This window comes from Colobus angolensis, unplaced genomic scaffold (assembly GCF_000951035.1).
Source record: "Colobus angolensis palliatus isolate OR3802 unplaced genomic scaffold, Cang.pa_1.0 Scaffold394, whole genome shotgun sequence".
Lineage (NCBI taxonomy): Eukaryota > Metazoa > Chordata > Mammalia > Primates > Cercopithecidae > Colobus > Colobus angolensis.
Genome location: NW_012117310.1, coordinates 2,874,903 through 2,886,062, shown reverse-complemented (window position 1 = coordinate 2,886,062; position 11,160 = coordinate 2,874,903). Strand labels below are relative to the sequence as shown.

The following is an 11,160-nucleotide window of genomic DNA, read 5'->3' as shown; positions in this document are numbered from 1 at the left end:
GAGGCAGGAACCGCCCGCCGAGCCTCTGGGAGCTCTCGGCGCTGCGCGTCGCCTCTGGGCACCCGAGACCATGGGGAAGCTCGTGGCGCTGGTCCTGCTGGGGGTCGGCCTCTCCTTAGTCGGGGAGATGTTCCTGGCGTTTAGGTGAGTGGCATCTTGACAGGGCGTCCTGGACTCTCTTTCTCTCCTCTTCCAAGTGAGGTCAGGGGCTGCCTGGCGCCCCCTTCCTAGCGGGTAGGAAAGAGCAGCTTTGGAACTTCACTCCTCCATCGCACCCAGCAAACTGCCCCTTGAGACTCGCTTATGGGGAAAGTGAGCTACTTGCGTTTCCAAAGACTGCGGAGCCGAATTACTCCCATTTATTTCTTGAAGGTTATGACCCCCCTTTACTTTCGGAAGATCATGACCCCTTTCCCAGCTCACCCTCAACATTTCGCTTGGGAAAAAAGGATGTCCATTGGAAACGATGGACTGGGGAGAGGATCAGGCTACCAGTTGGATGTTTATGGCTGACTGAGACATTGCCCGAGTCTAGCTAACCACACAGAAGTACTGAGTTATGGAACCTATCCTAAAGAACTGGCCGGACAGCAGGGCAAACCAGCTGAAATCTGCAGTTGGTAACTGGCATTTTGTAGGCATTTGGCTTTTTGAAGTGGAAGATACAATGGTGATAGCCAGCCTAGAAATGTCTCAGGAAAAGTCAATACTGGGCTAGAAAGAAGAATCTTTCAGTGGTAATACACATTCATGAGTGGATCGAAAGCCTCTGCTTGCTTTCAGTTGTCTTTGAGTGTTTATGTATTTCTCTTAGTAGAAGCTGGTCTTCTCAGAGGATTATGTCTAGAATCTGTTGAGGTGCCTGATGCCTATTAGTAATACTTCCAGTTTGAGAGTTTTATTGTTACATTTGCTCCCAGTGCAACCACATGGAGAATCATAAAATAATAGTAATAATAATAAAAAAGTAGATCGAAGGGGTATTTTTTTAAATAAATGACTGTAAGGTAACTATCAAGTCTTCCTGAATATACTTTAATACAAATTTTAAATTATCCCTGATATTAGAAGAATGTAGAAACATTCCATTTCCCTCTGGAAACAAGAAAATTGTATTGAAAAATAAATTGGCCAATTGTTTAAATTGTGGTTGGTTTAATGAATTTACATACTTGAAAAGTAAGTCAACATAAAATTTAAAAATTAAAGCAAAAGTGACAGAGTTTGACTATTAGGACACCCTGTTGAATTTTGGGAAAGCAGTTTGGAAGGAGAAGTTCAAAGGGCAAGACTGTAGGGGATTGAGTGCATATTTATAACAGACGATACTTTAGAAAATTAAGTAGGACTATTTTGTGCATTTAAATTAGTGATATTGTTCAATTACTCATACTATTAAATAGTGTCTTTTATTTGGGCAGCAGAATGTTTTCCATGTAGAATCATATTATAGTTTTTCAGCAATAACTGAGTAAGGTTAGCTGATATAGGTAAAATGCCCATATAATGTCTACATTATGTAAATAAACATAAAAGGAGGTACCTACTTACTTGTTATATCATTCATAAATTATGATAAAGATAGTTAACCAACACAAAGATGATTGAAGTCCACATTTAAATGTACATTTTGAACGCTGTGCCTTGATTTCCAGGGTTGGGTTTTATCTTCTACAGAGAAAGGATGAATGCCTCTCGAGAAGTGGAGCCAGTAGAACCTGAAAACTGCCGCCTTATTGAGGAACTTGGTATGTATGTGACAGTATCAAGAGGAGCCAGCACAGCTTCTTGGTCGCCATCCACCTGACTGAGCCCTACCAGCTCATTTAATTACCTGTCACTACTTAAGCCCTCCCAGTGGGACATCTGCCCCATCCACTCTGCCTCATGCAGGGTCTTTAGGGGTGTCCTAAATGACATCCTTTGTGGCTTTTTCTCAGCACACTTCCTTACTGATATCTCTCCACATTACCTAAAGAATGTCATTGACCACACCCTGGTTTTCCCCTCACTGAATGCTTCTCCTTTCCTGTCTGTGATATTTCACTCTTCTCCTTGTCCTCTGTTACCTTCCTTTTTTTTCTTCCTTCCTCCCTCCCTTTCCTTGTTGTCATTCCTGGCTTCGAGTGTTATTTTTTTCAAAATTTATCTACAAGTACCAAGAGTAATATGACTTAGCCCCTCCCCTCAAGAACCTCAGACCCGGCTGGCACAGTGGCTCAAACCTATAATCCCAGCACTTGGGAGTCCGAGGGGGGCGGATCATGAGGTCAGGAGATTGAGACCATCCTGGCCAACATAATGAAACCCCATCTCTACTAAAAATACAGCAATTAACCCGGCATGGTGGCAGCGGGTGCGTGTCGTCTCAGCTACTCGGAAGGCTGAATCACTGATTCTTGAAGGAGAATCACTTGAACCAGGGAGTCATCGGAGGTTGCAGTGAGCCGATATCGCGCCACTGCACTCCAGCCTGGCGACAGAGCGAGACTTTGTCTTTAAAAAAAAAAAAAAAAAAAAGAAGGAACCTCACAGCCTACCTACCTTCTTTTAAAAAAATTCACCAAAAATCCACCGCCCAGTCCCTAACCTTACAAACTGCAGCCCTTCTTTTTTAGTCAGTTAAAGTGTAGCTCCATCTCAAACTCTCCCTAAGCTGAAATCTATTTTACATTTCTGTTCTTTTCTCCCTCATCCTCCCACCCACAACCAGCTCTGCCTCTAGACTTTTCCTACGTATGGTACCCTCATTCTCAAAAGATTCAGTTCAAAATCCAGGAACCATTGTTCCCCGCTTGTCCCTCATGCTTCTACATGAGACATGGGCTAATCTCACCTACTAGCTAACGCCACAGCTGCTTATTTGGGCTCCACACCTCCAATTCTTACTGACATTGCTAACAGAAAAATACAATAAAATCAGGCTAGATTGTGTTCCCTGTTCTGAGAATATGTTCTTTCACTTTCTCACCTTTGCTTATGAAATTCTCTCCAAACTTACTTATTCCTCCGTCTCTGCTTACTGAAATCAGCTGCTGAATTCTCACTGCACTCTGAAGCTCCGATTCACTTACGACACCTGCCACATGCCTTAAATTATAGCTGGCAGTGTTCTCTCTTTCACTATCAGATTGTAAACTCCCTAGGGCCAAGGACTATGACTTATTTATTAGAAGGTGATGGGAGAGCTTATTTTGGGATATGATTTTCTATTTTATTGCTATATTAAAAAATACAGAAAATGTGCCCTTTTGATTTTTCTGCCTTTTTTGCCTCTCAATTTCTAAAAAATAAAGTAATCTGAACCTTGCGCTCCCTAGTCTTAGAGGTGGTTTGTGCTAGCAGCTGGAAAGCAGAAGAAACCGAAGAAACTCCCTTTCTTGAATTGTTTTGAAAAACCTGAGCCCCTTCAAGGGATTCTGATAGAAAAGGGATATGAATATGTGGAAATCTTTGAATAATGGGATATGAATATATGGGTATCTTTGAATACCCCACTGGCTGACAGCATTCTGGGAGAGAAACAGGACCTCAGAAGGAATGGTTGCAAGGTATCTTTAGAGATGCTGGACCCTGTGTTCCAGCTAAGGTAAAGACCTTGTGTCAATGTATGACATGGAAGTAGCAGAATTGTCTAAATAAAAGGGACCAGTAACTGGCAGTGAATAATTCGATGATACATAGTATAGAATGAATGCCAGATGGCCTTTCCAAAACATTCTGCTTAGGTTTAGAACCTACCTACAATAATTTCATAACCCTAACAGAGAAACCCAGTAATGACTCAGATTGGATTTTCCATCAACTTAGCGGAATGGGGTATCAGAGTGATTTATTTGATTTTAAAAATAAGGAAATGTGACGTTTACTCATTTGTTTACTGTTTTGTGGTGTAGTAGTATTCATATTCACTATACAAATAACTCTCAAAATATATAAGCCTGCAAATAATTAAGAGGTGTAATTAGATTACATGATTGGTAAGGTCTAGTCTGACTCTTGAATTGTATCACTCAACTAGATTTGAGAAGGTAAAATTAGAGTTAATATTGTAAGTCTTAGGTCAATGTTCTGATTATCCAAATATTTTGAAGAAAATGACTTAGTTGGGAGCAGGCTGGGAGCAGAAGAAAAAAATGCCATATTACTTCTCATGTCTATTGGCATATGTTTGGTGAACTAAACAAGTTAGAATGATGATGGGTCATGCGTCAGTAGGACAATACTGACATATATCTTTTGAAAAAGCCGCTTTATCAAAGGCTTGGTGACTATGAGCAGCCTGTTGAGTCCTTTACAAACATCTACATCATCCTCATAACCAATTTGTAAAGTGGATGCTGCTATCTATGCTTTGCAGATTAGGAAACTGACATACAGAAGAATTAAGTTGTTTGCCCAATGGTCTGGAACTAGGGGGTGATGGGCTTAGCTTATGAGCCAAGACCATTTCCTTCTATGCCTTTGTACTCTCTGTTGTGTAACACCACCTTTCTTATCTACTGACAACACATTTTTTATTATGGAAGCTTCAGGAAAGTATTACAACAGCAAGAAAACAGAAAATCTGAGATGCAAACAGCTGAAATATTACTAGGCATAGGTTAATCAAAACAAGGCAGGCTAGGTATTTAAATTAAGATAACTGATAAGATAATACTTACAAGTCACAACTAGTTGAAGAGTAGAGGCTTTATAAAGCCATGAAAAGCTGCTGAAGGATTTTAGGTAGGGTATAGTAGGTTGTAACAGAGCTGGAGAAAAATTCTTATTTGTATTTTCAAGACCCAGATTTTTGAGGTTTATTTTATTGGTGGAAGAAACTCTTATTTTGTTTTTCTTCCCCAGTATTTTTTTCTGGGCAGAAAAGTTGAAAGATGAAATATATCTTTCTCCGGAAATCATATCTCATAGATCTTTTTGTATTACGTTCATCTTTTTCTCCAAGGCTTTGAGGGTCAAGGATTGTTTTAACCAGGATGTTATCTGGCTGCCCTTGGCATCTAATCAAAGCTGCACTTGAAATATGAATACTTCAGTAGGGCTTTCACTGGGCAGGATTATCGAGTAGATGGCCTGTGTATTTAATACCTACCTGCCTTCCCTTCCACTCGTTTCCATTCTATAGCTTCCCATGTCTCCAAGATACGCTTCTACACCATAGTAGGTTCCATGTGTTTTCTTAACTGACTATCAGAAACTTCTCTCCAAGATATGAAGTGACGATAATAAAATTAACTGATAGTAATGTTTTGATGTGACCCTTTATCAGAGTGCCTGTAGGAGATGACTGGAGAAATGAAGAAAAGAGTAAAGAAATGAAGTTATGCCAAGTAGTAGTAGGGTTGACAGGCTAAGAAGCAGTAGGCACCTATTCATAAGTCTGATTTTAGACTTAGCAGTGGGGTTTTAATGATAGTTGTGCATAGACTAATAAGTGTGTGGGAAAGTCTCAGAGGAAGGTATCCTGGAGGCTTTTGCTCCCACAGGTGCCATTGTTGCTGAGATGCATGAGGCCTGTCATGCAGGCACAGTGTAGGTGGGAAGAAGGGGTGGTGACACTGTGCAATCTTGTATGGTAATTCTTTTCCACTACTGAGTGCAAAGCACCAGCTTTCCCATGCTCCGGATGGAGCAAGTAAATTAAGACAGGCACAACACATCTGAAAAATGCCCACTCTGTTTTAGGTGAGTTATTGAAGTAGGTTTATGCTGTCAGAGGAGACATGTAAAATTGTGTTTGGAAGAGAAGAGGAGCCAAACACAATTCAGGATATCTTGGACTCAGAAATCATCACCCACTTTTCAATAGTTTAACCTTAATACACGATAAAGTTCAAAAAACAAAAAGTGTTTATATCTTTTTTGAACCAGCCAGCTTTATTAAGAGCTTCTGCAGTGAAAAGGCAAGTATTATGTTGGGTGTAAGGATACAACACTGAATAAAACCCAGTTCTTGCCTTCAGAAAGCAGACTATCTAGTAGGAAATTAACAAGTAAACAGAGGGGTTCAGCCCAGTATGAAAAAGATCATGGTAGACATAGTAACAGATGACCATATTAATACATAAAATGGATGCTGAAACCAGGAAAGTTTGCACAGGTTGAGAAGGTGGCCCCAAACCTCCAGGAGCCTGTGGCCTTGGCCAAGTCGAGGTAAGGTTAGGATGGGAAAGGTCTGAGTGTTGCAAGGAGAAAGCAACATATGCATAGACATGCTGGTGAATGAGTCTGGCCCATTTCACAAACTACTCACAGGACAGTAGTAAGTACCACAGCACAGCTGCAATGTAGAGTAGAGAGTGGGGCCACAGTAACTGAGACTGGAGCCAAGATGTTTGGAATCTAGACCAAAGAGCTTGGTATTTATACTGTCAGCCCTAGTGGGCCTCTGGGAGGTTTTAAGCAGGGGATAACAAGGTCAACTTTAAATTTTAAAATATGACTCTCAGCAGTGCAGAGAATGGGGTCAGGGAAGCAAAGCTGAGTTATTGGGAAGCTATTGTAGAAATCCAAGAGGAAGTCCTGGAGCTTGAATGACTGGTGATCAGTTGGATTTGGAAATTAAGGAAAAGGAACGCATCAAAGGTAACTCCAAGCTTCCTGCTCTGGGTGTTTGTGGAATGGAGGCACCATTCATTGAAGTAGAAATATAGAAAATGGAGCAGATTCGAAGGAGAAACTTTCAGATCAGTTTGGAACCTATGGAATATGAGAAATAAAAGACCCAGGTAGAAATGTCCAACATGCAGGTTCATACAAAGGTCTGGAACTTGGAAGAAAGCTTTGGGCTTGATTTAGAGATTGGGGATTCAAGAGCATCCTGGTGGAAACTGAAGCCATCTGCCATGACCCATGTGGGACTAGAGTGCATCATGTGGGGAAAATGGATGCTTTGCCACGAGAAAGAGCCATGGTCATACAGAGCCTGGAAAATATCCAGCTATAGGACAGAGATGGGAATGAGATTAAGGTACAGGGAAACCAAGACGGGAGTGCAGAGAGGAAGGAGAAACACTAGAAAATAACCAACAAGTATTCAATGCAATTTTTTAAATGACTTTATTCAGTTTGCTGGATTCTTCTGATGTCTATGTCATTTTGTGTGGAAATAGCTATCAAGGTACCATATATAGGTAAATCTTGATTAACTGGAATACTTAGGAAATGGGAAGTTCTGGTTAATTTGATTTTCATATTTCTAGGTGGGGATTACTTTCAACCTTTAGTATACTGAATAAAATAAAATCTTTCTCAGCTTCTAAGTGTCTATTGTTCACCATTTTATTTATTTCAGTTTGCATCTTCTTTGACTTTGCTGCAATTATCTTTTTCATATTTTCCCCTATACTTCCCCCATTGCCTTTTGACACTCTAGTAACCCACTACTCTAGGTAACCACTTCCCTGCATGTTCCAATAACTATGACTGTGTAGCAAACCACCGCAAAACTTAGTGACTTAAAACAACCACCACTATTTTGCTCAATAATGTGCAACGTTGACAGGGCATAGTGTAGGCAGTCCACTCTGTTTCATTTACATCAGCTAGAATGACTCAAAGGCTGGGAACTAGAGTCATTTCTAGCTCCTATGGCCTGAGCTAAAGATGATGCTGACTCTCTTTCCACTTTGGGTGATCCCTCTGTACTCTTTCCTCTGTAGTTTTACAATAGCCAGACTTTTTACATTTTGATCCAGAGTTCCCAAGGTGCATGTCTTAAGAAATAGAGAGAGAGACAGCCAGTGGCAGCTATGACTGTGACTTAGCCTAGGATGTTATATGGCATTGCATTCATCTTATTCTATCTGTCAAGGCAGTTACAAAGTTCTACCCAGCTTCAACAGGAGAGAATATAGACTTTACCTCTTGCTGGAAGAGTCTGAACATCACATTTTAAGAACAAGTGGCGATGATACATATTGGTTCTGACGTATTTGTAGACTATAGTTTGCCACACTAGATAACCATTGTCTTCAATCTCACTTCTGTCTGCTTGGAACCATGTCATATGCAGATCTCTATTCCTACTAGAAGCCATGACAGCTCCTTTTTCATCTTGTTCTCAGTCATAACTTACTTATTATATGTCTCTTTCCATAGAAAAAAATGCTGAAAACTAGCTCTTAATGAGAAAAAACATCTCACCAAACTTTCATATTCTCACTAATCTTTCATATTCATTTATACTCAGTATTTTATTGCTCATTAATTTCCCAATATGATTGTATAATGATAGTGTTTTAGGCTTCACGTTGGAAGAGAAGGAATGCTTGGCAGAGAGGCCGGTAATAAAAGACCTTCACGATTATGACTTTCCAGATTTTATTATTGAGTCTATAGACCAGCCTTCTATGGGGAATATAGCTGAATCTCTCAGGACGTGCCCTGGAAATTGTTACTTAAAGAGTAAATCTAGGATATAAGTTTATTTTCTAGGTATTTGCCTTTTTCTCCTGAAAATGGGGTTCTAAAAAAGGATTTAGTATTTGAGGAGTCTGATTCAAGTTTTACTGTAGAGTAGCATGCCTGTAAGATTCCCAAAAGTTAATATAGTTTCCCAAGTAAATGGTTGAACAAGTCGACAATTTCCAAAAGAAGTTTCCAAAAGATATTTGTAGTTTGGACTGTGAGATGTATTTTTTTGAGCATTCATATATGCATTTTTCTGATTCTACCCTTCTTTTGCAGAAAATGGCTCTGAAGATATTGATATACTTCCTGGTGGGCTGGCTTTTATCTCCAGTGTGAGTATTTTCCATGCTGCTCTGATGCTCACGTCAATAGCTGTATAGACAGTGCATTAATGTTGTCCACTGGAGCTGCCAGATGGATCCCTACACTCTCATCCCACCTATGGGTAAACCAGTCAGCTAAAAAAGCCAAAACAGGATTCTGGAGGGCTAATTAGAACACCACAGAAATGCCCAGCTTTGACTGCCTCATGGTGGGCAACTCCCTGTGGGTAGTGGCATACTCAGTAGGGTCTTGATAAATGTGTATTGATTTCCATTCGATTCCTACACTAGTCTCCAGATCGGTCCTATTGCTATCCATTCTCGTCATTGCCCTATTTGACTGGGCTTCTGCTTCTAATTGTGAATGGTAGTTCACTCATGATTGGCTCTCTGTTTGTTTGTTATTGGTGTATAGGAATGCTTGTGATTTTTGCACATTGATTTTGTATCCTGAGACTTTGCTGAAGTTGCTTATCAGTTTAAGGAGATTTTGGACTCAGATGATGGGGTTTTCTAAACATACAATCATGTCATCTGCAAACAGAGACAATTTGACATCCTCTTTTCCTAATTGAATACACTTTATTTCTTTCTCTTGCCTGATTGCCCTGGCCAGAATTTCCAACACTATGTTGAATAGGAGTGTTGAGAGAGGCTATCCTTGTTTTGTGCCAATTTTCAAAGGGAACGCTTCCAGTTTTTGCCTATTCAGTATGATATTGGCTGTGGGTTTGTCATAAATAGCTCATATTATTTTGAGATATGTACTATCAATACCTAGTTTATTGAGAATTTTTAGCATGAAAGGCTGTTGAATTTTGTTGAAGGCCTTTTCTGCATCTATTGAGATGATCATGTGGTTTTTGTTGTTGGTTCTGTTTATGTGATGGATTACATTTATTGATTTGCATATGTTGAACCAGCCTTGCATCCCAGGCATGAAGCTGACTTGATTGTGGTGGATAAGCTTTTTGATGTGTTGCTGGATTCAGTTTGCCAGTATTTTTTTGAGGATTTTCCCAGTGCTGTTCATCAGGGATATTGGCCTAAAATTATCTTTTTTTGGTGTGTCTCTGCCATGCTTTGGTATCAGGATGATGCTAGTCTTATAAAATGAGTTAGGAAGGATTCCCTCTTTTTCTATTGATTGGAATAGTTTCAGAAGGAATTGTACCAGCTCCTCTTTGTACCTCTGGTAGAATTCGGCTGTGAATCCATCTGGTCCTGGACTTTTTTTGGTTGGTAGGCTATTAATTATTGCCTCAATTTCAGAACCTGTTATTGGTCTATTCAGAGATTCAACTTTTTCCTGCTTTAATCTTGGGAGGGTGGATGTGTCCAGGAATTTATCCACTTCTTCTAGATTTTCTAGTTTATTTGTGTAGAGGTGGTTTTAGTATTCTCTGATGGTAGTTTGTATTTCTGTGGGATCAGTGATGATATCCCTTTTATCATTTTATACTGCATCTATTTGATTCATCTCTCATTTCTTCTTTATTAGTCTTGCTAGTGGTCTATTTTGTTGATTTTGTTTTTCAAAAAAGCAGCTCCTGGATTCACTGATTTTTTGAAAAGTGGATTCATTGATTTTTGGAAGGATTTTTCATGTCTCTATCTCCTTCAGTTCTTCTCTGATCTTAGTTATTTCTTGCCTTCTGGTAGCTTTTGAATTTGTTTGCTCTTGCTTCTGTAGTTCTTTGAGTTGCGATGTTAGGGTGTCGATTTTAGATCTTTTCTGCTTCCTCTTGTGGGCATTTAGTACCATAAATTTCCCTCTACACACTGCTTTAAATGTGTTCCAGAGATTCTGGTACATTGTGTCTTTGTTGTCATTGGTGTCAAAGAAAATCTTTATTTCTGCCTTCATTTTGTTATTTAACCAGTAGTCATTCAGGAACAGGTTGTTCAGTTTCCATGTAGTTGTGTGGTTTTGAGTGAGTTTCTTAATCTGGAGTTCTAATTTGGTTGCACTGTGGTCTGAGAGACAGTTCGTGATTTCTGTTATTTTGCGTTTGCTAAGGGATGTTTTACTTCCAATTATGTGGTCAATTTTAGAATAAGTGCAATATGGTGCTGAGAAGAAGGAGTTCTATAGATATCTGTTAGGTCCACTTAGTCCTGAGCTGAGTTCAAGTCCTGGATATCCTTATTAACTTTCTGTCTCATTCATCTGTCTAATATTGACTGTGGGGTGTTAAAGTCTCCCATTATTATTGTATGGGAGTATAAATCTCTTGGCAGGTCTCTAAGGACTTGCTTTATGAATCTGGGTGCTCCTGTATTGGATGCATGTATATTTAGGATAGTTAGCTCTTCTTGTTGAATTGATCCCTTTACCATTATGTAATGGCCTTCATTGTCTCTTTTGAGCTTTGTTAGTTTAAAGTCTGTTTTATCAGAGACTAGGATCACAACTCCTGCT

At 39.7% G+C, this 11,160-nt stretch overlaps 1 protein-coding gene across 3 annotated transcripts in view; it reads left to right on the top strand.

Annotated features, from left to right (window-relative positions):
* Positions 1-53: 53 nt before the first annotated feature.
* PON3 (paraoxonase 3) overlaps positions 54-11,160 on the top strand; it is a 30,065-nt gene continuing 18,958 nt past the window's right edge. The window contains exons 1-3 of one of the 3 annotated variants that reach the window (XM_011955095.1): positions 54-144; positions 1,678-1,748; positions 8,692-8,747. In XM_011955095.1, the coding sequence (XP_011810485.1) occupies positions 71-144; positions 1,678-1,748; positions 8,692-8,747 (201 nt within the window). In that variant the 5' untranslated portion in view covers positions 54-70. Of the gene's footprint in view, positions 145-1,655; positions 1,749-8,691; positions 8,748-11,160 lie in introns of all 3 variants that reach the window. The other 2 variants (XM_011955098.1, XM_011955096.1) reach the window with 2 other exon arrangements.